Genomic DNA, 22,895 nt, shown 5'->3' with positions numbered 1-22,895 from the left:
TTGCCATTTGCTATTTGGGGGCAGGGGTGTGTCCTGGGAGGGGTGAGAGTCACACCCCAAGCCAACTCTCCCCCAGGTCTAGTGGAAAGAACATTCCAGGCCAGGCATGTGGGAAAAGGGAGGCTCTGTGGTATAATGGGTTCTCAGCGTCTTTGCCCCCCAGGGGACGTGAGGGCTGAGGCCCTGCCAGATGGTTAACATGCAAAGGCGGGAGTGATCCCCAGTTCCTCAAGTTTCTTTTCTGCCTACTGACCCCTGCCCCTCCCTCCAGCCCTCCTCCTCCGCAGCTGCAGACCCCGACCGAGCCCCTCCCCTGCCTGTTTGCATTCCTCCTTCCCACCCCGGGCCTTTGCATGCACTGCTTCCTGTTCCTGGAACTGTGACCCAGCTGCACCTCACCCTTCCTCTCCCAGCTCAGGCCAGGCATGCCCCGTCCCCTCAGGCCTTCCCCTGTCTGCTGCGCCAGTGCTGTCCTGGAGCTGGCCTCCTCAGGGGTAAACTTTGGTGTGCTTTCCCCGAGTGTAAAGCAGAGGCAGAAAGCCCAGCCTCGGCCCTTCTGAGTTTTCTCATACTAACCCTCCTCGTCTTGAGGGAAGGGGCCGGGGCTTAGCTCCACCGAAGGGGAGCCGCACCCCTCGGGCCGCCCTCCCCAGGCCAAGGCACTCTCCAGCTTCGAGCGTGCCCGTCTCTCCTCCTCTCGCTCTTGAACGGGTAAAAAACAAAAAAGATTTCATTTTTTCGGTTTATAACTTTCCGAACTCAAGTGTGAAGTATCATCTCCAACATCCAACTGAGGACAGCAGTCAGCCTCCGTCGCTGGGCGGAGGCCCAGGCCCTGGGCAGCCAGCCCTTGAGGGGCCGTGGACAAGGGTGAGGCGAAGAGGTCGTTCCTGACGGCGCCACGTTGGGAGCCCGAGAAAACTGGGCTGTGTCCTAGGTCGACTGTGGGCAGGGCTGCCCGGGGCCCCGTGGTCGAAAAGGCCACGCCACAGGAGGGAAGGGGGAGAGGGTATTGCCACCCCCACTTCACAGACGGAACTGAGGCCTGCCGCTGGGCTTCCCTCTAGGATGGGGGAGAACTTCGAGCCTGGAGCTGGCAGGGCCTGGAGCAAACCCCTCCTGCAGGCCGCGTCCCCAGCCCAGGCCCACTTGGGCTGCTCCTGTCCAGCCAAGGCTGCAAGGGCTCCGAGCCACAGGCAGGGCCACCCCAGAGGCACTCAGAGGGACTGGCCCTGTTGAGTGTCCCTGTGGCTCCTGTGTTTCTGCCTTCCTGCCCTGGCTCTGCCCTTTTCTCTCTGCCCTGCCTTCCATCTGTGGTCTCTGCATTTGTCCGAGTCTCCCTAGATCTCTGTGCCTGTCTCCATCCATCCATCCCTCCTCCCCTACCTCCATCCCCCCCCCCCCCTCTGTGCCCCTCCATCCCCTTTCTACATCTCTCCAGGCAGGGGGACTTGGGAGCTTGGTCGAATGGGTGTGGTCTGGGGGCAGAGATGTGGTGGGTGTGGTTTGAGGGGCGGAGCCATCCAGGGCACCTCCTCCAGGACACCCTCCAGCCTTCCTCCTGCAGCTGCCTTTCCAGTATTGCCTAACCCTGTACCGGCGTGCTTGCCTCAGCCGCCCGCAGGAATGAGGCACTGCTGGGCTCCGCCCTGTCCTTCCGTGGGTGCCTGGGACCCTGACCCCAGGCAGGCCACCAGTGCACACAAAACAGCTCGGGGTGGTAGTGAGGAAGGAGGCGTGAGCCCCGGCCCCGGGGTTTGTCCCCGACTTGCCCACCCAAAGACACGGAAAATGCTGAAGCTCAGCCCCTTGGCGTAGGGACCCCTGAGCCTTTCACTTCCGAAGATTCTTTGCGGGGGACCCCAGCCCCACGAAAGCAATGCCACTTCCCCTTGGATTCCCCCCCCCAGGGGCCAGTGCCAGGCATGGGTGCCCCCTCCCCTCACTCTGCGAGGGCAGCTCCACGCCTGGGGACAGGGCAGGTCCACTGCATGGTGTCCCTGCCCTGGAGGGGCTCACACTACCTTTGGGGCCGAGGCAGGAGGGGACTGGGATTTCTGAGGCCCTGGGTGCCCTGCAATAAGGCCGGCCTCAGCTCAGCCTAAGGAGGGTCTTTCTCTGGACCAGAGCATCTGTCCTGGTGGAAGGTGGAAGGGGCTCCATTGTGTCCCGCAAAACTATGTTGAGGGCCTAGCCCCAGTGCCTGGGAAGAATGTGCCTTTATCTGGGAAAAGGGTCTCTGCAGCTGTGCTTAAGGTCAGGCTCTTGATGAGATCACCCTGGGTAGGTGAATGTCCGTAGAAGGTACGGAGACGAGAGACACACGTGGGGAGAGGCCATGTGGGAGTGAGGCAGAGGCTGCACTGGTGCGTTTACAGCCCGGGGCCCCAAGGATTGCCAGGAGCCGCCAGAGGCTGGGAGAGGCAGCAAGGATTCCCTCTCAGAGACCCCAGAAGGAACCAGCCCTGCTGACACTTTGACTTGGGGCTTCCGGCCTCCAGACCGTGAGAGAATAAACTTCTGTTGTTTTAAGCCCCCCATTTTTGGGCACTTTGTTATGGCTGCCCCAGGAGATGAATACAGGTGGTGAGCTCCCTGCCGCAGGAGGTGTGCAAGCAGAGGGTGGATGGCCACGGGCAGGGGTGTGGTAGGCAGGAGCAGCCCTGGGGCCTCAACGTGTCTATCCATCCATCGGTCAGAAAGAAGCCGGGAGAACAGCCGTGACGCGATGCCCGCTGTGGGAACATTTCCTCCAGACCGAGGCTGGGAGGGCGGGCAGACTCGGGGCCCAGAGTCACACACTGCCCACTGGAGGTCCTGGGCGGGCCCCGGTGTCCCACCGCCTTCTCCGTCCCCCTCTCAGCGGTCTTCCTGCCCACCGAGTCTGCGCCTCCAGAGTCAGACTGGCCCCTTGGTGGTGTACATTCTGGCTCCTGCCAGCAGGTGAGGAAACCCAGAAGGCAGGTTGACTCCATCCTCCACGCCCCGGCCCTCCTCAGCGGGACATTTTATACTGATTCGAGAGGACCAGGGCAGACGGGCCCTCGCCAGCATGGCATCCAAACCTCAGCATTCAAAGCTTGGCAGGATCTGGCCCTAAACCGTCTGCCTTTTAAGATAACGAAGGCACCGCCAGCACCCTCACCAGCAGCACGGAGTTGGGGCGGGCGGGCTCCGGGGGCCTCCTTAGGAAGCTTCCTAGGGCACCCTGCCCTTTAAAGGTTCCAGGGCACTGTCACCTCCTCCACCTCAGACTTGCACTTCTGTTGACTGAAACCACAGAAGCCCAGCAGAGAATCCTGAAGGTGTCGCTGGCCCCCAGCCGCCCCGGTCCCTTCCGGAACCTCCCCACGTGGCAGGAGGAGGGGACGTGGCAGGAGGAGGGGACGTGGCAGGAGGAGGGGACGGGAGAATCAACCCTGGTGGAGGACCGGGCAGCCCCGCAAAGCGAGCAAGCTCTCGCCTCGGGTCACCAGGTCCAAACAGCAAAAACGTGCACGTGGTTAGGACTCGGCACTTAGAGACGGTGCGAGAGTGCCTGTCACACAGGAAAGACCGTTCTGAGCCCCATTAGCAAGTGCTTGGCCTGGGGTAGGGTCCCTGGAGGTGGGGGAGAGGAGGCAGGAGTGGGTCCACCCTGTCCTGGAGGGGAGGGCACAGTTGCAGGGAGGGGAGGAGGAAGCATGGCCAGGCCCTTCCCGAGGAGGGAGGGTGCCGGATGTTCCCCAGGTGTGGCCCGAGGTATAAAGGGCGCCGCAAGCCGGCTGCAGCCAGGGCAGCCACCGGGTCTGCTGGGACCTCCAGGTGCACCGCTGCGGAGCCCGGAACCCAGCCCCCGCCGCGATGGTGAGCCGCTCCTCTCCCCGCCCTCCCCCCTGGACGGTGCCGCCCGCCCGGCCTGCCGCCGACACCCAGGCTCAGGACGGTGCGGGAGGGTCCAGGAAGCCGCCCAGATCTGGGGGCAGAAGGGAGCCAGGACCCAGGAGCCCAGACCCCTCCGGGCCTCCGTTTCCCCAACTGTAGAGGGAGGCTACGTGCCCCCGCCCACTTTCCACAGGGAGCAGAGCCGGCGGGTGGCAGCGCGGGGCCCCTGCCCTGGGCACCGCTGACCACCCACTGCCTATTCCACCAGCTCTCCCCTGTCCTCCTGCTCCTGCTCTGGCTGCCCACCAGCCTGGCTCACCACAGCCCCCCACTCCGGGCGGGGCCCCGCACCCACACGCCCGGGACCCGGCGCTGCTACTCGGCGGAGGAGCTGCCCCTGGGCCACGCCCCTCCCCACCTGCTGGCGCGAGCGGCCAGGTGGACGCAGGCGTTGCCGGTGGCGCTGGTGCCCAGCCTGGAGGCGGCGGGCCGCAGGAGCCGGCACGCGGGTCCCCCGGCTGGGAGCCAGTGCCCCATGCTGCAGCCTGAGGAGGTGCTGGAAGCTGGCGTCCACCGGCGCTCCATCTCGCCCTGGAGATACCGGTGAGAGCGGGCCCCCTGAGCCTCAGCGCTCGCACCTGCTGACCTCCGGCTGGCCGGCCCCACCACCGGGAGGTCAAGGCTCCCCGCGAGCTGGTCCTCGCCCAGTGTCTCAGACCTCAGCCCAGATCTCAGACACCAGGGTCCCCCTGGGAAAATTTGGGGGGCCCCCATTTGAGTCCTTGCAGGGGTGGGGCTGGGACTGGCAGGGAGAGAGGGGGGCTTCTGGGCTCTGGGAGGGCCGTGGGGCACACGCACAGTCTCACTTCTGGGCACCAGCTGCGTGCCAAGCCCTCCCAGCGCCCCACACCTCCCGCCCTGCGGCCCGGAGCCGCCCTGAGCACGTGGGGCAGACTTGGGGCTGCGGGCAGGGAAGGGGGCGCCCGCCCGGGCTCTCTGACACCCCACCTGTCCCGCAGCGTGGACACGGACGAGAGCCGCTACCCCCAGAAGCTGGCCTTCGCCGAGTGCCTGTGCAGGGGCTGCATCAGCGCCAAGACCGGCCGCGAGACGGCTGCGCTCAACTCGGTGCCGCTGGCCCAGAGCCTCCTGGTGCTGCGCCGTCGGCCCTGCTCCCGGGACGCGGCGGGGGCGCCCACGCCCGGGGCCTTCGCCTTCCACACCGAGTTCATCCGCGTGCCCGTGGGCTGCACCTGTGTCCTGCCCAGGTCGGCCCGGTGATCACCGGCTCGGCTCCTGGACTGGCCTCAGGGACGCCCCTCCTATTTATGTGTATTTATCGGTTATTTATGTGCCCCCCTGGGGCCCTGGGCAGGTACCGAGGCTCCAGGCCTCTGCTTTGAGACCTGGCCTGGGAAGGGCCCAGTCCCCGGTGCCTGGGGGATGACCCTGTGCTGGGCAGCCCCCAGCTCGAGATGCAGTTTATCCTTTGACAAAAACAGCTGGGCTAGAAGGAACATTCTCACTCTTCTAGAACTTGCTAAAACACCTACAGAAAAGGGAAAAGGTGTTCTGATGGCCACCTCCACTTCCTGGCCCCCTGGGCTCCCCTCACCCCAGTCCCCTGGGAGGAACAAGCACCCCTGTGTTTCTAAAACAGCTATTTGTTTTACACGTGAATACGCATTGTCTCCCTGGTAAACAGTATCTCAGAGTACAGCACTGGCTGGCAGAGGGCAGTGGGTGAAGCCACTCTCTCACCCTCTCCCCTGCCTGGTCGTCAACACCCAGCTGGTCCCCCAGGGGCAGCCACTGGCCCAGATCATGGTGTGTCCTTCTAGGAAGGTCTATGCATGGACCCAGGTGCACCCAGGGCGGGGTTACGTTTTAACACAGAGTGGAGCCCAGGTGTGCCCCGCTGGCCATGCAGTAGCTCCCAGGTCTGGCGATGGGACTCGTTCCCAAAGCCCAGCCCTCTACCCACAGACGTGGGTGTGGCCCCTGGCGACTACCTCCCTACCCCATGGACAGGTGTCCTGGGGTGACTTCCCGGGGGGTCCGCTTAGAGGGACATGTCTTTGTAGCCTGGCTGAGTCCTGCTCCCCCAACCCCAGCAGAGGCCCAGGCAGCTCTGGACACCCCCTTGGGCTTCTGTCCACCACGGGTGACCTGCCAGATGAGGGGCAGCCAAGCTAACGGGCACCTCCCAGCTCAGGCACCCAGCCAGCCACCTGAGAACCACCTGACCTATCACGACAGAAGGTCCTGGATCAGAGCAGTGAACAAAACGGATAGCTCCCCACCTGCCCCCTGGGTGACCGACAACCACGGCGCAGCAGCGAAGCCCTGGGCCGGCTGGTGGTGAAGGGATCAGGGAAGGGAGAGGGGCTGCAATGGAGGCCACCTGAGAACCACCTGAGTGGCCATCCAGGGCCCGGTGCTCCAGGCAGAGGGGATGGCCTGTGCAGAGGCTGAGAAGGTGGCCTGCCTGTGCCCGGGGGTCAGTGTGGCTGGACCCCAGTGGGCGGGGTGACAAGGGCCAGAGCAGATGGGGGCGGGGGCCGGAGACAGTGTCCGTCCTGGGCTATGGGAGCCTGTGGGCTCCGAGCCGGGCACCGGGTGGGACAGGGCAGCGCTGGGAGTGGCCTGGGAGTGGGGGTGGAGGAACGGTGGGCCGACTGGATTTATGCTGAAGACGAAGAGTGTTGGCTGACAGGCAGGGTGCCCTCCAGGCCAGAGGTCCCTAGAGACCCCCAGCTCTGAAAGCGTGAGAGCAGGAGGCGAGCGATTTAAGGGCTTTTCCAGACTTCGGGGGAGTGGGTGCCGGGGAAGGAAGGGGCTTCCCAGGCTGGGGTGTGAGCTGAAGCCAGGCAAAGCTTTGGGGGCCACAGGAGCTCCTGGCCCCGCCATGGCTAGTGTGGTGCGTGTGCGGCGTGTGCGAGGGGGGCATGTATGGTGTGTGGGTGTGTATGTGTTACCGAACCCACTTCGGGTTCACTCACCCACTGATTACTCCCCCACCCACCCTCCCTCCCTCCCTCCCTCCCTCACTTTGTCTTTAAAAACCTTTCCCTGAAAGCCACCAGGGAGTTGGGGGTCTTTTGAGCACGAGCTGCCTGGACTCCTTGCTCGGGGCCTGCAATAAACCCCGCACCTGCCTTCACCACAACGCGTGTCAGCAGACCGGCTTCGCTGTGCGTGGGTGAGCAGACCCGAGCTTGGTTTGGTAACAATTTTGGCAACCTGGCTGGAGCGGAAGTCCCGAGTGGGCACCTTGCCCACGGCACATCGGCCCCAGGGTGGTCCGAGGGGTGCTCCAGCAGGTGAGTCCTAGCAGGTCAGGGGGCTGGGGGGACACACACGCCCTCCCCCCAGACCTGAGACATTCTTTTCCAGAGTAGAAACACAAACACTTGGAATTCCAGATACGTGTTTCGTGGAACAGGCGACGCACCGAGACGTCAGTGCCAGTGAGGAAGAGGACAGCCCTGTTGCCCGTGAGCCCGAAGGGGTCTGCAGAAAAGGGGGTGCCCCGGGCTGGGGGCTGCCCACCCCCACCCGTCTGCAGGAGGAGCCCTCGGAGCTTTGGCGGGACGGGAGTGGCTTGAGGCCCTGGTCACACGACCTCGTCAGTCACCGGCATGGGGTTTTCCTGGGGGCCACCCACAGGGACCCCTGCCACCTCCTCCTCACTCGGCTTCTTGCGGGCCTCGGCCGGGGGCCGGGGCGGGGGGTTGCTGGGGGGCTGCTTGATGGTGCCCCCCACCTGCGGCCGCTCCTTGGGCTTGGTCTCGATGGGGGTCCACTGCTCCCCGCGGATAGCCGCCTGCAGGACACGGAGGGGCTGGGCTGGGGGTCCTCCCGGGCCGCCCCCGCCCCGCCATACCGCCTCCCCGCCCCTGTGCTCCCCCACCCCCGCCAGGAGCCAGGACACGACCGAATTCAGTGAGACCTGAGGGGACTGGAGCTCAGAGAGGTTATTTGATGGGCCTGAGGCCACACAGTCAGAACCCAGCTATTTCACCACAACACAAGGGGCCCCACAAGGGCGAGGGGTGCTGAACCCCGGGGCTCCTGAAAGATCCCCTGGAGGCAGCTTCCAGGTGCACAGCCCAAGACCAGCCTTCCTCCCAGGGACTAAGGGCCAGGAGCAGGACAGGAGCCCAGGCCCGAGTGGCCATGATGCTGAACTGAGGCCGGCAGCTCTGGGTGAGGGGGGTGGGGAGAGGCCCAGGAGAGTGGCCAGGGAGGCCAGGGGCCCAGGTGTGTTGAGGAGGAAGAGTGCACAGCCCAGGGAATTTGCTGAAGCGCAGACTCCAGGGCCACAGGCCAAGTGGACCTAAGAACGTGTATCTTTCATTTTGTATCCCCTAATACATTAGTTGATAAAAAAAAAATGTGACAGCATATACTTTATGAAACATAAGAATAAAGTGAATTTCTATAATCACACCTCCTAAGTTAGAAACTAGAACACTGGGACTTCCCTGGTGGCGCAGTGGTTAAGAATCTGCCTGCCAGTGCAGGGGACACGGGTTCGAGCCCTGGTCCGGGAAGATCCCACATGCCGCGGAGCAACTAAGCCCATGCACCACAACTACTGAGCCTGAGTGTCACAACTACTGAGCCTGCGCTCTAGAGCCCATGAGCCACAACTACTGAAGCCCATGTGCCTAGAGCCCACGCTCCACAACAAGAGAAGCCACCGCAATGAGAAGCCCACACACCGCAACGAAGAGTAGCCTCGGCTCGCCGCAACTAGAGAAAGCCCGCGTGCAGCAACGAAGACCCAACGCAGCCAAAATATAAATTAATAAATTAAGAGAAAAAAAAGAACCAAACTAGAACACTCTATCCCAGAAGGTAAAACTAGAAAGTTGAAGGAAGAGAATGCAGGAAAATATGGCATATGGGCAGGGAAAGCCATTTTTAAAAAGCACAAACCATAAAGCAAATAAATATATTAGACAGACTTCTGCTCAGTGAAGAGTTCATGGACAAAGTTAGATCCTTAATAGGGAAGGAGGAAGTATCCACAATGGCTAAAACTTACAAAGGATTCACAATTAAAATACACATGACATTCCTGCAAACTAACAAGAAAAAGACAAAACCCCAGTAGAAAAGTGGGCAAAAGATCTGAACAGGCAGCGCAGAAGCACTCAGACAGCTGAAGCGAATAAGGAGGCGGCCAACTCGTAATCAGTGGAGCAATCAAGTCAAAATCATCAGGCCCTGTCGGCCTGACTGACGCTGGTGGCCGTGGCGGGGCTGGAACCACGGCTCGGCGGGTCGGGGGCACCACGCGCAGGAGAACAGCAAGCGTCCAGCAGCCTGCACCTGGTGGGGGCCCCGCCCCATCCCCGCCGCCCCCTGCCCTGCTGTAAAGGTGGCCTCGTGCAGCCTTACTGACAAGGGGCCCTTTGCGTAACCTGGACTCCAGGCCAACCGAGCCCCGAGGGTTTTGCACGTGGCATCTGCCCTGCTCACGAGCTCCCCGGGAAGTGCTCCTGATAGCATGCCAAACTGGATGAGAAACCTTTGAGCAATGGATCCCAATCCAGGCCGGGCCTGCCGGCCGTGTGACCTGGGCCAGCCACGTCCCCTCTCTGAGCTTCCGCCGCTTGTCTGTGAAGTGGGGGCCCCACCTCACACCTCGCAGGGCTGCAGCGCAGGTTACAGAGGACGTAGGGGAACGGCTAGCACGTTAGATGGGCCAAAATGGAGACTACATTGTAACTGTCCCCACGACGTGAGCAAGGACATGGGCTCGGCCTGCAGGGCCAGCCATGGGGCCAAGGCTGTCAAGGACCAGCGGGGCTGACCGCGGAGGACGCTACTCACCAGCAGGTAGATGCTGCTTGCGATGGCCAAGCAGGCTGTGCCCAGGATGGTGGCGAGCAGGAAGCCGGCAGGTACTGACAGCCTGGGGAGGGGGTGGAGGACGGGAGACAGTCAGAAGGGGGGTCTGCAGCCCCAGGCCTTGGTCAGAGACCACAGGATCTCAGGACAAAGCCCCCAGGACCTTGAGCGGAGGGGATGCCCAGTGCTGCCCAGGCTGGGCTTCTAACTTTGGCCCCCGAGCTGTTTGCACAGGGCAAACCAGGCAGACATCGGGGCAGGGCACTGGGCCCCCAGCCACCACCCAGGGAGGAGGCCCAAGCAGCTGCAGAGGCGCTGGGCGTGGCGGTCTCCCCGGCAGCGACCACCAGACTCACTGTGGGACGGCTGAGCCGAACCGCCCAGCTGAGCCCAGTCAACCCCAGAACACTGATCATTCCTGACTTAAGCTACCAGGTTGGGGTGAATCGTTACCCTGTAAGTAATGACGGATACAGGTTTAGGGAACCTCTGGCAGAGCCCGGGAGGGGCCTGACTTGACCCCAGCAGTCCTCTGCTGGCGGCGCTGGTGATGCCAAGTGGGCAGAGACTCACCCAAGGTGCAGGAAGGCCCGGATGTAGTAATTGCTGGTGAGGGGCCCGAACGCCTTCACCACTCTGGTCAGGTACTTCTGTCCGCTAGGCAGAGGGAGGGAGGGGAGACAGACCGCGTCCAGCTCAGCCCACCCCACCGCCCACCCCGGCCCAGAGCACCCGCTCTTCCTCCCAGGGGTCCGGGGGCTCGGCGGCTGGGCAGACAGCAAGTGGGCTGGTGCTGGGGACAGGACCAGGCTCCTCCGTGGTTACAGCTCCTGGGGAGGCCCCCAGAGCAGGCAGGGGGAGACTCACCACCTCTCCATGGTGGAGCCCTTGCTTCTCTTCCCCCGGGGGTACTCTAGCAGGCAGATCAACACCCCTGCCGCACTGAAGCTGCGGTTAAGGAACAGCCCCGCTCAGCCTGAGGGGCCGCAGTGAGCCCCCTTTGCTGATGAGAAAAGAGAGAGGTGCGGCCGCTGCCTGAGGTCACGCAGCTGGGAAACAGCTGGACGGGATTCCCATAGCTCTGGCCACTTTGCTGCCTTCTTTGCTGTCCTGTGCCCTCCCTCCCCCCACGCCTGCCTTGGCCTCCAGAGAGCCTGTAACAGCCGGGCTGGCGGGGGGAAGGGGGGACCCGGTCCACTCGTGGATAGGCCCGGCCGGCTAGGGAGGGTGGCTGATAGACGGGGGTGTGGAGGGGATCCCGAGCATTCCCGAGGCCTCAGTGCCACCCTCAGGGGGCACTGACACCTCCCACCCCGCCAGGGCCCGGCCCAGTGGGTCTGTCGCCTCCCTGCTCTGAGCCCCTCCTGCCTTCCAGGGGCAGCGGCATCTCTACCCACCCGCCCCGACCTGGGGTGTGCAGCGGGAGGATACATGGAGTATGTGCCCAGGTACCACTGGGCAAACTGGCCGGCCGTGGCCACAATGCCCCCGGTGATGAGGACTGTGGACAGAGGAGAAGCAGGTTAGTAGGTGCTCCACGCATCCCTGCAGGGGCTCCGGCCACCTCCCTGTGCACCCCCCCCGAGAGGGGCCAGCAGTCCACCACAGAGCTGCCCTCTGTCCGCCACCGTGTTAGCCCAGGAAGGGGACCCAGGTGGGTGCAGCCCCTGGCTGGTGATGGGGAATGGCCGTAGGCATGGGGGTCGGGACGCCTCCCCCTGGGAAGCAGCATTCGCGCCGGGGAGGGGGCTGAGGAGCTGCTGAGGGATGTGGGGGAGAGGCGAGGCCTGGGCTCCAGCCTGGACACAGCCCCCAGGCCCGTGACCCTCAACAAGCTGAGTGTTCGCTCGATGCATTTAAAGACTGCGCCGTTGGTTGCCGATTTTGTACCGGCTGCGTGGACGTTCTCTCCCGGCTGGGGGTGTCCTGGTCGACCCCATTTGTGTGTTTTGTCTGATGCTGAAACTCCCACCAGTTCCGAGAGGACTTGGTCTCTCCGGCCCTTTACCTGCCGCTCTGTGTGCGCCTGCCGCGAGCGAGTGCACCTCTGTCTTTCCTCCCCAGTAATTCTTTTCTTCTATTGTGGTAAAATCCGTGAACAGCTCAGTGGCGTGAAGCACATTCGCGTTGTGGTGGCACCGTCACCAGCAACCGTCCCCAGGATTTCCAGTCATTTATTGAGGTATAATTATTACATAAAGTGCACAGACTTTTTACATGTGTGACCCCCTACGTGATCTCCACCCGAACCAAGATTCCCGCCACCCCGGAAAGTTCTCTGAGGGCCCTTTTTTGCTGAACAGAAGGTTTGTCCAGGCCCTTCCTGCGGTGGTTTGCATGGAGCTCCAGCTCACTCTTTGTCTTGTCTTGGGTAGTTTCCTACTGTGTGAATCCACCACGATTTATTTATCCATTCTCCTGCCTTTGGGACATGTCAGTTGCTTCTGGTCTTGGGCTATAATGAATAAGCTGATAGAGCTAAATTCTTTATAGTTTAAGCAATCTGATAGCGAATTTAACACCTTTTATTGACTATGATTGCAGATAACTTACTTTGTTATCTTATTTGTGTCTTCTCTTGAACTAGCTTTTTTTGTTGCTTCTCCTGCCTTCCGCTGACTTGATCAAACTTTAATTTTAAAATTCCTCTTTCTGGGACTTTCCCTGGCAGTCCAGTGGTCAAGATTCTGTGTTTCCAGTGCAGGGGGCACGGGTTCAATCCCTGGTTGGGGAACTAAGATCCCAATGCCACGTGGCGCAGCCAAAAAAAAAAAAATTCCTCTTCCTGAAGCACATGTGGACTTTAGAAGGTTTAACTTCAGTCTCACCCCAAATTACCCACGATTATCAATTATTTACAGTCAGTGTCTTCACGCTGGTGTTGCCGTCCTTCTCTCTGGATCCAGCTTTGCTCTCGCTGGAGCACATCCTTCAGTAGTTCTTTCCGGTGACCTGAACTTCCTGGTCAGTGGTCCCTGTGGCACAGGGTGGGGGAGGGCAGCCCCCCCCCCCCCATGCGCAGCACAGGCCTGAGTTTCCAGCGGTTTTGTCTTGTTCGAGACTTTCTTCGTCCAGGCTCCAGTGGCAGATGGCACAATTCCTTGGGGGGGATGATCTTTTGGTCTGTTTCTTCCCGGCTCTGGCCTCAGAATCTCACCTGACTCCTGGCGCCCCTCCCTTCGGCCCCTGAACCCTCATCACCTTCCGCTGGTGTCAGGCTCAGCTACGTTCACGTTCACGCTTGCTGTGCTGTCAGCGCCTCCCCGACCTGGAGGAGGGAAGGGACATTTCCCCTGCATTCGGGCAGCACCATGTCCACTCGACCTGGGGGTGTAATTTCCTTGGCCTGAGCCTCCATCATTAGCAAGAGCCTCAGCTCCCATGGGGCTGTGGTCTCACGATGGGGATGGAAACTTCAGCTAGTGGTGAACAAGGTGAACGTGGGCAGAGGTGCTGGCTACGTCAGGCTGTGTGCTCTGGAAAGACTTCTCCGAGCAGGTGGGCGTGAGCTGAGAGGTGGGCTTCAAGAAGAAGCTGCTTCCTGCTTCCACAAAGGCCAGGGTAGGTGAGCCCCAGAGGACTGGCGGGCCAGGGGCGGAGCGGTCGGAATCGGAGGGGACATGGTCTGATTAGATGGGACTTTCTACAATAAAAAGGGCCCACGGGCTGCGATGCTCGTGGGGCCTGGCCTGGTCAGCCCAGGGGGGCTGTAGTTAGTACTGAATCAGGAGGAAAAGTCAGCAAAAGGAGGAATTCGGAGCCAGAAGGGGGACCTTCTGACAAACCGCCCCTTTTGATGGCGGAGGAAGCTGAGCCGTAATCATTGCACGGGGGAACGGTGGGGGGAGAGGACAGCTCTGGGCAGAAGCGAGGAGAGCCAGGTACTGACCCACTGAGTTCTCAGCCATTTAGACGCCAGAAGGGGGCCTGTCTGCCTGGACACAGATCTTGGGGCTGGTGCCCCAAAGCTGCCCACCTCCCAAAACGCGACCTTACGGAGCTCCCCTCCCCACCCAGCCTCGCCGGCTCCTCCAGTCCCCGGGATGGGGGTGGGGGCCTCAGGGTGGGTCCCAGGTAAGCAGTGGTGGGCTGAGACCCTCCTCACCACCATATCCCCCAGTCCTCCCACCCGCGCACTCGGACTGGGTGCGGGGCCTTCCTGGGAGGGGCAGAGCCGTGAGCGGCTTCTTCTTGCTTCAGGCCCCGCCGCCTCCTGAGAGGTTCCTGAGTCTGTACAGCACGGGCTTCCGCCCCTGTGAGCGCAGGGTGGCAGGGTGACAGCGCCGTCCCTCCCCAGAAGCAGCCCCAGGGAGCTGGGTGGGAGGAGGTCACACGGGCTGTTTCCAGCCGCCTTGTGCGATGGCCTTCTGAGCAGACTCAGGGCTGGGCCCCAGAGACAGAGCGGTCGCCCCCCATGGGCCAAGTCCAAGGCCAGGAGGCAGGAGGAGCCCACCTCCACACCCCAGGACCCCCGGGGCAGGAGGGGCCAGTCCAGGCAGGGGTGGGTCAGGCCGGGTTTTCCCAACCCTGCTGGGCGGTGACTCTCCGGAAACCACCGGGGGCAAACGCTTCTTCCCCCGACTGCAACTTCCTCTTTTGGGGGGGGGGGTGGAGGAGTGAAGGGACAGAGGACGGGGTGTGGGTGTGCCCGGGTCTGCAGGGGCAGGAGGGCCCCGGATCCCCCTCCCCAGCCCCAGGGCTCCGCTCGGAGGCTGCTGCCTGCTCCCAACACAGGCCGCCAGACTCCTTCCCGCTGGAGTCTCCAGTCTCGGGGCCCCCACCCCCAGGCTGCAGTTCCCACTTCCTGGCCTGCAGCCCAGGGTCTCTGGCTCCTCAGGACCCTCTCCCGCCTGCCCCCTCCCCCTTTCCTCGGCCATAGCCTGGGGTCTCCAGGCCCCCACTTCCCCAGCCCGGGCTCCAGCCTGGACTGCCGCGGCACCCCTCACCCCAGGCGCAGCCGCCCTCTGCAGCCCCCGCCCCCAGTGCGGCGGCCCCCCACTCACTCAGGCCGGACGCCAGCGCCTGCTCGTTGGCCCACATGGCCCACTCGATCTGCCCCATGGTGGCGACCCGGCTCGGACACGGCTCAGGCCCTTCGAACCCCACGTCCCCAGAGCTCCGCCTGCCTCCCGCCCCGAGTCCCCCCAGTTCCGGCGCCGCCCGGCCCCGCCCCGCCGTTGGCCCCGCCCCAGCCCCGGTTCCCCAGGTGGCAGGCAGGCCTGGCGGCAGGTGGGGTGCCGGTGCTCCCAGGAGCCTCGTCCCCCACCCCCTCCATGAGAGCCTGGGCCCTGGAGCTCAGGAAGGGGCCCTACCCAGCCCCAGTCAGGCCTTCCTCCGTGCAGACCCAGCCAGCTCGGCTGCGGTGGACTCGAGTGGGGGCGGGGCTTCAAGCCAGGACCCCTGAGCCTCGTGGGGATCCCTCCCCGGAGGTCAGCGCAGGCCCAGCCTCCACCTCATCTGGCCCTGGGCTAGTGCAGGTGTGGACAGGTGTGGACAGGTGTGGCCTCTGCAGGCAACCCTTTGCTCAGAGACTAATTTGGGAGGGGTGGTGGTGAGAGTGTGGGAAACTTCTGGGAAAATCCAGAATGCAGGGGTGCTGGGCCCTGTCCTGTCACCTCCCTCCTCTGACCCCCCCCCCCTTCAGGGTCAAGGTCAGAGAGCGAGAGCTCAGATGCCCTCCCCCTCCTACCCCCAGCTGGGTTAGGACAACGGGGAGGGATGCGAAAGGTGAGGTCGGTCAGGTCAGAAGAATGGAGCAGCTCACTTGGAGGGAGGGCTCTGGTCGCAGACCCACAGCTTCGGGCTGAGTAGGGGCTCCTGCCCGCAAAGCCACTTCCCACCTCCCTTCCTGGACAGAGCTTAGAGACAGGCCCAAACCGCGTCCCCAGCCTGTCAGCCTGAGTGACCACGTCCACCACGGTGGTGGCCATGGCCGTGGGGCAGGGTCAGCTGAGCACCCCATATGTGGCTGGGCAACAAAGGGCGAGCTGGGGGCAGAAGTCGAGTCCCCAGCCCCATCTCCCGCCGTGCCCTCCCAGCCCCCTCGCTGAGCTCTGCCTGGACCAAGAGAAAGCACGCCAGGCAGACCCCTTGAACTGCCTTTACTGCGGCCTTGGCGCTGCTCCCCGTCCCCTCAGACACAACACTGGTCTTTTTGTGAAGACACCCTGTACCCACCCGGGGGCCTGGGCTCAGGGTCAGGCGGAGCACTTCACGGGGGTGTCCTGAGGTTGTACCCTGTGCGGTGCCCCGTGCTCCAGCTCCAAGGGGGGACCCCTGACACGCCATCATCTCCAGTGGTCAAGCTGCTGTTAGGGGCACTGGGAGCGACCCCCGAGTTCAGGGCCAGAGCCCTTTATTGGCGATGCACCGGCAGCTCCCCACTGGCCGGCTCGGTCCCCCAGTGCTTGGATCCGGAAGCAGGCTCCCATCTCAGCAAGGTGCTGGGTGCAGGTCGGGGAAAGGTGAGGCACCTGGGGGGCTCCTGCTCCTGACCACCTGGGCACCTGCAGGCATCATTCCACTGTCCAACTCGGCCACAGCACACTGCCCGGCCCGGAGCCAGGCGGCCACCCACAAATCCCAACAAGCACGGCCGGGCAGCCGCCACACCCGGTTCCCAGTCCCAGCAAAGCGGCCCCTTCTCCCAGCGGCGGCCAGGGCTCCGTCGAGGCGGTCAGGCGGCTGGCTTCGGCAGACCATCGGGACCCAGGAGGTGAGCGCCAGGGTCATCCAGGACCTGAGGCCCGGGTCCCACCTAGGGGGTTGAGGAATCAATGTCAGGGCAGGTGACAGGGAGCGACTTCCTTCCAGGAAGTGCCGGTCAGATGACACCCTCTTGGTGACGCCGGGCCCAGGGCCCAATCCTCCAGCAGAGCCTGGGTCCCTCCGGGCAGACCTGGGTTGGACAGCAAGTCCTGGGGTGGACGGTAGAGGCCAAGGCCTGGGTGCACAGGTCACGGGTCTGGGAATTGGATGGATGTGGCGGAAATCCCGGCCCTGCCACTCTTGAGCGGGGACCCTGATCTGTTCTGGGGGTCCCCACGTTCCAGCCCCACCCTCCCCACCCCCCCCCACCCCTCAGCATGGGAGCACCGCCCCGCACACCGCCTGCATCCTTAAACATCCACTGTGAGTGAGCGAGGGAAACGCCAGGTGCTTTGAAACCAAGGAGCAGGTTCACGGCTACTCTACTGTCCCTCCCGCCGGGACACACTGGGGGTGGATGCTCTGGGGCTGAGCCCGCAGGGCACGTGCGGTGTGTGGCCAGGACTCACCTGAGTGGCAATGATGTATTTGATGCCGCCGGGGGTGGGGTCCACACCCAGCGCAGCCTTAAGCTCATCCGAGAGCGGGACCGGCTCCACGGGCAGCCCCTTCAGAAACCTAGGAGACAAGGCAGGACTGGACGGTGAGTGCAGGGATGGGGCGTGTGCGGAACGGGCAGATCCAGGACGGAACACGAAGCGGCTGCCGGGGGCCGGGGGGTCGTGACTACCAACGGAGTCGGGGCCTCTGGGGCTGACGGACAAGGGTGCCCAGCATGTTCTTAACGCCCCAGGCTGTGCACCTCAAAGCGGTTAAATGGTGGGTTTACGTTACGAGCATTCACCAGGCACACAGACGCTGAGCGGGAATGCCGAGGGCCTGGCGCCGTCACTGAGGGGAGGGTTTCGGGAAACCTCCACGAGGCTTTGGTGCCGCCTCTCACCCTGGCCCACGGCCGATGCTGCGCCCGTTGGGGGACACAGCTTAAGAAGCAAAGGCCTCCGCTGACACTCGGGTTGGTGCTTAAACCTACAAACTACCCCCAGGGTGACCAGTGCGATGAGTCCTCGGTCGTGGGGCCGGTCCCACGTGGTGTGGAAGGTAGCATCCGGCTCTTCCCACTCGAAGTGGCACCGCCCCCTCTGGGTGACAGATCAAAGGGCCCCACCCACGCTTCCCGCGCCCCTAGCGGGCAGGCATCCCCTCCCTGAGAACTGGGTCCCTTAAACAGCGGCGAGGAAGAAATCCAGACGCCCTGCCGTCACAGGAGCTGCGGGCGGCACGCGTGTGGCCCCAGGGCTGGGCCAAGTGGAGAAGCGTCCGCGGTCACACAGAGGCACACGTGGGACACACCGCCTGCGGTCCCACGGGTCCCCGCCTGCCGTGGCCTCCCGGCTTGGGGCCCACAACTCACTTGTCTCCGTTCAACTCGGGGGGGAAGCTGTGCCTCACGGCAGCCACAAACTCGGCCACAGTGTCATCCAGGGTGAAGATCACAGCGTTGGCACCCGCGTCAAACGTGTATGCCACCTGGAACCACGAGGTGGTTCAGACCGGCTCAGACCAGCTCCCAGTGCCCGCAGGCCACCCGCTCAGGACGAGGGTGGGGGGCGGGGCCGCGCAACCAAAACGCGAGCGAGAGGGAGCTGCAGCCCCCAGAGAAGCGGGCTCCGGGAAGCCCTGGCACGACCGGCTCCCGGCCCGGGGCGCCCCAGCCCCGCACCTGCCTTGGTCCGCCCGTGGTGCGCGTTGAAGCAGTGCACCAGGCGGATGACCCGCCGGGACGTGTCGCTGAGGTAGGAGATGGGCGGGAAGGTGTCCAGGCAGGTGGCGTGGAACTGGTTGCTGTCTTTCATGGTCAACTGGCCGAAGGCCTGGAAGTCGCGCTCCCTGACGCAGCGGGTCATCTCGGCCATGCGTGCCGGCACCAGCGCCTCGGCCCGGAACTGCAAGGCAGGCGGCCGCTCCGTGAGCCCAGCAGAGCCACGGGGCCCGGCTTCCGAGTGCCCCGGGAGCCACCCGCCCAGCCGGCCGCAGCCTCACCCTGAGCAGCGCGCTGGTCTCCACGCTGGTCTGCATGCCCGCCGTGCTGCCCGTCGGCTTCCTCTCGGCGCTCACCTGCGGCGAGGAAGGGAGGTCTGCGCCAGGCCCGCGGCCCCGGGGGCTGGGGAGGCCCTCCCGCCCCCCGCTTGGCCCTCCCGCTCACCACGAGGATGAGGACACGGAGCTCCGGCCAGTGTGCCTCGGGGGCCACCTGACGGGCGATGCTGTCCTTCCCGTCGGCCCGCTGCCCCATCTGCCACTCCACGAAGCCGCCGTACAGGCTGCGGCAGGCACTGCCCGAGCCCCTGCGGGCCACTTCCGACAGGTCGCTCTCCACGCCGTAGACCCGGGCCAGGGCGTAGGCTGCAGGCAGTGACGGCGGCGGGGAGGCTCAGACGGGCTGGAGGGGCCCTGGCCTGTGCTCAGTGCCACGGGAGGGGGGCACCCGGGGGACGGAGGCTCGGCCCCCAGCGCCACGGCTGGCATCCAGCACCCACGTGCTCATGCGCTCGGCCTCCGCAGGGGGCTCTGGCGGGAGGGCAAGCCCCCTGGGGACCGGGAGGCCTGTGTGCCGAGGGGCCGGAGAAAGCTTCACTGAGAAGCTCTGAGGGGCGCTGTTTGGGGCAGGGCCCAAGGCACAGAGGGCAAAAAGTGTGCACGCCTGGGGCTGCTGGCAGCGCTGGGCACAGGGCCAGAAATGGTCAAGGGTCTGATGCCAGGATGCGGACCTGGGGGTCCACGAGGCAGGCCGTCTGCCCCCGATGCAGCCTGGCTCACTGGTCTCAGGCTACATGGAGGACGTGACTCAGCTGCCCACCTCTGTGGTAAGTGCCCCAGCTCGGGGGTGGGGGTCCCTGCTGGAGGGTGAGCCAACAGAGAGGAGGGCAGAGCAGAGATTCAGAGGGAGAGATGGGTCCCCAGTAGGCCATCCGAGAGCCTGGAGCTGGCCACAGCCCTTGGGATTCTGCTACGTAAGCCAAGAAATCGTCCCCACTTAGTTTAAGCCAGTTTGAGGGGCGTTCTGTCACGCACAGGGTCCTATACACGGAGCTCAGCGTTCAGACATGTGACACGGCCGAGGCCACGGCCCCATGCCCGGGGCACAGCACTGGGACCCATCCCGGGCACCCACCTAGGCAGGCGTAGCCTGCCGCTGAGGAGGCCAGGCCTGCGGCCGTGGGGAAGTTGTTCACCGAGGCCACGTGCACCTTGTAGCTGAGGCTGAGGGGCAGCGGGTCCTCGTGGCTGTCGCTCCTCTGCTTGCGGGCCAGGCGACGGACTGCGGGGACAGGAGACAGCGCCGTGGGTCAGCACGGTGGGGACCGGCCTCTGTCCGAGCTCCGCATGCAGACCTTCTCGGGAGACCCCAGGCCCCAGGCCCAGACCCAGCTGTGCTGACGGGCATCCGCGGCCCCTGGGGCGTGGGAGGTACGGGGGGGTGGGGTGGGAGGTGACGGCGGCAGCGCCTTCTGTGCACTCAGACCCGCCCAGCGCGAGGAAGGGGCACAGGGGAAGGAGCGGGCCTGGCCTGACCCCAGCATCCCCGGGGCCCCCACTCACTCTCCCTCAGGCAGGCCTGGAGGCGCGGCTGCCCCACGTCCTCCTCCCGGCCGTTCAGCCAAATCCGGTCCTCTGTGAAGTCCCTGCTGATGGCGGCCGTTGTGGTGGTTTTTAACTGGGAAAGAAAGTGCAGGGCCACCTGAGTGGTGGGCATCGGCCAAGCACCCCTCTCTGCGGGGGCCTTTCCGGCCCTGGTCCCTCCTGGGCGCCCACTCAGAGCAGTGGCCTTGCTGGAGGTGGAGGCGAAGGCGGGCCGGGCTCGGGCGGTGGGAACACCCCATGGGCATCCACTACCCAAGGCGCGGCCCATGCTCCCATCTCCTGGCAGAGAATGCAGGGCAGGGACCTCCTAGGACGGGGCCAGGCGTGTGAATGCCTGTGCGCTGAGCACTCCTCACAGCGGGCGATGGGACGCACAGCATTCATTGGCTGGGGGTTTACTGCCACCATCTGTAAACAAAGGTTTTGTAAATATTTTTTCGGTGTGTATCGCCAGCCCAGGCTCACCTGATCCTGGTGCAACGTGACGCTCAGAGAGGAGTTGATGGGCAGGATCAGCTCCTCGTCTCGCTTTCCCCCTGGAAGACATGGCCCACGGCAAAGCCAGTCAGTGTCCCAGCCCAGCAGACTGGCGCACTGTTGCCCCTGCCCACCAACGCCCCACCCCTCCCCACCCCCACTGCCACCCCACAGCTCCCCAGCTGCCTGAACCCTGCTCTCTCACTGCACAATCTAAGTCCTCTTCCTGCTGTGCCCCCGCCTTCAGGAAGCCCTCCTGGATTGCCCCCCCCCCACTTCACTTAGCTCCCGAGAGCAGGGCTGGACCCCTTGCTTCACTGCTTCTGTTTTGTATTTCACTCACTCAACAAATAGTCTTGGAGTGCCTACCAGGTGCTGAGTGCTCTGATTATAAGGCCCTTGCCTTTTCCTCCCAAACAGAAGGAGCCCCAGTTACTGAAAACTCTTCAAATCTCCCTGTTCGTCCCCCCTGGAGACAGCATTCCCCCCACTTCCGCTGAGCACTTCCACTCCTGTCATAGCACAGCAGACACAGGAGACCTTCCAGAAAGTCCAAAATTTCAAATCCATTGTTAGGCACAGGTGCTGCACTTTTGTGCAGGGTCTTTGGGGTGGCAGACAGTTACGGGACATGAGAAAGACGAATCCTGGTAGGTAATACAGGAAAGTCCAGAAGGATCCCCCATAAACACACCCAACTGGTTTCTGACAAAAGTGCAAAAGCAGTTCCTCGGAGGAGGCACAGCCTCTTCCGAAAACACTTCTGGGTCACTGGACATCCACCACTGAGCAGAGCCGAGCCCCACATCTCAGACCTTGGACAAAAAAAATCACTCAGAATGAATCACAGACTTAGATTTAAAACGTAAAACCCTAAAACTTTTAGGAAAAAACATAAACACTCTTCAGGATGTAGAACTAGGAAAGACGTCTCTGACTTGGTACCAAGGATGGAGAAGACGACCCACTGGGCCCTTTTAACAACTTCAGCCCTTTGAAAGACCCTGTTAGGAGGATGGAGAGAGAAGCTACACGGTGGGAGAAAATATCTGCAAACCACACATCCAGCAAGAATTAGTATCTAAAATACAAAGCGAACTTTCAAAACTCAACGGTAAAAAGCAGACAATTCAGTTAGAATGTGGACGAAAGTCCTAAAGAGACATTTCACATAAGACTCTCAGAGGACAAATGAGCACTGGGAAAGCTGTTCAACATCACTGAGCGGCAGGAGAACACAAACTAAAGCCACAGTGAGATGTCACCACACACCCATCAGAATGGCTAAAATAACAGCTGGTGACAACACGGCATGCAGAAAAGCTGGATCACACCTACATTATATGTTGTTGGTAGGGATGAAAAATGGTACAGCCATGCAGGAAAAGTTTGTTTCTTTAAAAAACCAGACATGCAGCCACCCTATGGCCCAGCAACTGTACTCCGGGCCATTTATCCAGAAGAATGAAAACTTATGTTCACACAAAAACCTGTACAGAAAAGTTTACGGCAGCTTTATTCATAATTGACCCAAACTGGAAACAGCCCAACTGCCTTGAAAGGGCATATGGCCAAGCAAACTGCGGCCCCTCTACGCTGGGAACAGAACAGGAGAGAAGTACTGACTCCAAGACTCACCCGGGCGACTCTCCAGAAACTAGTGAGCAAGAAGAGCTAATCCCAGGAGCATTCCTGAGACCAGAACAAGACAGACACGGAGAGCAGGTGGAGGTGGCAGAGTGGGCGTGACCATGGGAGCCAAGCCCCCGCGGGGACGGGCGTCCTGTACGGACTGTGTCTCCCGGTGTCTAGCCCCGCGGGGACGGACGTCCCGTAAGGACAGTGCCCCCAGGTGTCCCGGCTGCAGGGGATGCCCAGCTCCGCGATCGCCCTGCCCTGCCGGGTGGAGGGCGCGGCGGGTCCTCACACCTGCACGCGGACACACAATTTCATCCAGACGAGGGCCCAGCCCACCTGCCGCGGGCGGAGGACCCGGTCCACCGCCCAAACCGGCCCCTCCGAGCCTCAGTTTCCCCGTCCGCAGGGCCCCCACATCCCGCGCCCCGAGGCCCGCCACTCACAGTACTTGATGACCGCGATGTTGACCGGCGCGGTGCAGGTCACCACCTCGACCGGCTTCTCCGAGGCCATGGCCGAAAAACAGCGCGACCCCAGCTCACGGCAGCAGGCCTTTCCAACGCGCGCCGCAGCCAGCCCCGCGATTGGTCCGCGTCGCCCCACCTGCTCGCGTGTCGCCCAATCAGCGGCGGGCCCGGTCC

The 22,895-nt window shown here is 63.1% G+C and overlaps 3 protein-coding genes across 5 annotated transcripts; 1 reads left to right on the top strand and 2 right to left on the bottom strand.

The window, feature by feature from the left end:
* The first annotated feature begins 3,787 nt into the window (after nucleotides 1-3,787).
* IL17C (interleukin 17C) lies at nucleotides 3,788-5,406 on the top strand. The gene is made up of 3 exons (XM_061173502.1): nucleotides 3,788-3,846; nucleotides 4,133-4,467; nucleotides 4,884-5,406. The coding sequence occupies exons 1-3, from the start codon at nucleotides 3,844-3,846 to the stop codon at nucleotides 5,143-5,145; spliced, it is 600 nt and encodes a 199-aa protein (XP_061029485.1). The 5' UTR covers nucleotides 3,788-3,843; the 3' UTR covers nucleotides 5,146-5,406.
* Nucleotides 5,407-7,277: 1,871 nt separating this feature from the next.
* LOC133077995 (cytochrome b-245 light chain) lies at nucleotides 7,278-14,866 on the bottom strand. Of its 2 annotated transcripts, XM_061172839.1 has the most exons (6): nucleotides 14,730-14,866; nucleotides 11,158-11,227; nucleotides 10,594-10,668; nucleotides 10,300-10,383; nucleotides 9,709-9,790; nucleotides 7,278-7,690 (listed from the first exon to the last, which is right to left on the bottom strand). In XM_061172839.1, exons 1-6 carry the CDS (start codon nucleotides 14,785-14,787, stop codon nucleotides 7,481-7,483), a joined length of 579 nt encoding a protein of 192 aa, XP_061028822.1. In that variant the 5' UTR covers nucleotides 14,788-14,866; the 3' UTR covers nucleotides 7,278-7,480. The 2 variants fall into 2 exon arrangements, with proteins under 2 accessions (XP_061028822.1, XP_061028823.1); XM_061172840.1 differs by lacking the exon at nucleotides 11,158-11,227 and having other exon boundaries at nucleotides 10,594-10,674; nucleotides 14,730-14,803.
* A 946-nt stretch (nucleotides 14,867-15,812) lies between these two features.
* Nucleotides 15,813-22,805, bottom strand: MVD (mevalonate diphosphate decarboxylase). 2 transcript variants are annotated; one of them, XM_061173107.1, is made up of 10 exons: nucleotides 22,698-22,805; nucleotides 20,605-20,675; nucleotides 20,098-20,212; nucleotides 19,670-19,816; nucleotides 18,701-18,900; nucleotides 18,538-18,612; nucleotides 18,222-18,440; nucleotides 17,909-18,024; nucleotides 17,004-17,112; nucleotides 15,813-16,483 (listed from the first exon to the last, which is right to left on the bottom strand). In XM_061173107.1, the coding sequence occupies exons 1-10, from the start codon at nucleotides 22,765-22,767 to the stop codon at nucleotides 16,403-16,405; spliced, it is 1,203 nt and encodes a 400-aa protein (XP_061029090.1). In that variant the 5' UTR covers nucleotides 22,768-22,805; the 3' UTR covers nucleotides 15,813-16,402. The 2 variants fall into 2 exon arrangements, with proteins under 2 accessions (XP_061029090.1, XP_061029091.1); XM_061173108.1 differs by lacking the exons at nucleotides 15,813-16,483; nucleotides 17,004-17,112 and having other exon boundaries at nucleotides 17,917-18,024; nucleotides 18,218-18,440.
* Between the last annotated feature and the right edge of the window lie 90 nt (nucleotides 22,806-22,895).

The sequence above is a fragment of the Eubalaena glacialis genome, chromosome 18, assembly GCF_028564815.1.
Source record: "Eubalaena glacialis isolate mEubGla1 chromosome 18, mEubGla1.1.hap2.+ XY, whole genome shotgun sequence".
Lineage (NCBI taxonomy): Eukaryota > Metazoa > Chordata > Mammalia > Artiodactyla > Balaenidae > Eubalaena > Eubalaena glacialis.
The sequence above is the reverse complement of the archived record's forward strand: the minus strand, read 5'-3'. Positions and strand labels throughout refer to the sequence as shown.

What these genes read in the sequence shown, in the direction of transcription:
- IL17C (XM_061173502.1), top strand. An exon ending in ATCTCGCCCTGGAGATACCG is followed by an intron (nt 4,468 to 4,883) that starts GTGAGAGCGGGC and finishes CCTGTCCCGCAG; the next exon opens with CGTGGACACGGACGAGAGCC.
- LOC133077995 (XM_061172839.1), bottom strand. Translation starts at nt 14,787, where the DNA reads ATGGGGCAGATCGAGTGGGCCATGTGGGCCAACGAGCAGGCGCTGGCG. An exon ending in TACCTGGGCACATACTCCAT is followed by an intron (nt 10,669 to 11,157) that starts GTATCCTCCCGC and finishes CCGCAGCTTCAG; the next exon opens with TGCGGCAGGGGTGTTGATCT. An exon ending in GGCTCCACCATGGAGAGGTG is followed by an intron (nt 10,384 to 10,593) that starts GTGAGTCTCCCC and finishes CCCTCTGCCTAG; the next exon opens with CGGACAGAAGTACCTGACCA.
- MVD (XM_061173107.1), bottom strand. Translation starts at nt 22,767, where the DNA reads ATGGCCTCGGAGAAGCCGGTCGAGGTGGTGACCTGCACCGCGCCGGTC. An exon ending in CATCGCGGTCATCAAGTACT is followed by an intron (nt 20,676 to 22,697) that starts GTGAGTGGCGGG and finishes CATGTCTTCCAG; the next exon opens with GGGGAAAGCGAGACGAGGAG. An exon ending in CGCACCACGGGCGGACCAAG is followed by an intron (nt 18,025 to 18,221) that starts GCAGGTGCGGGG and finishes TCGTGGTTCCAG; the next exon opens with GTGGCATACACGTTTGACGC.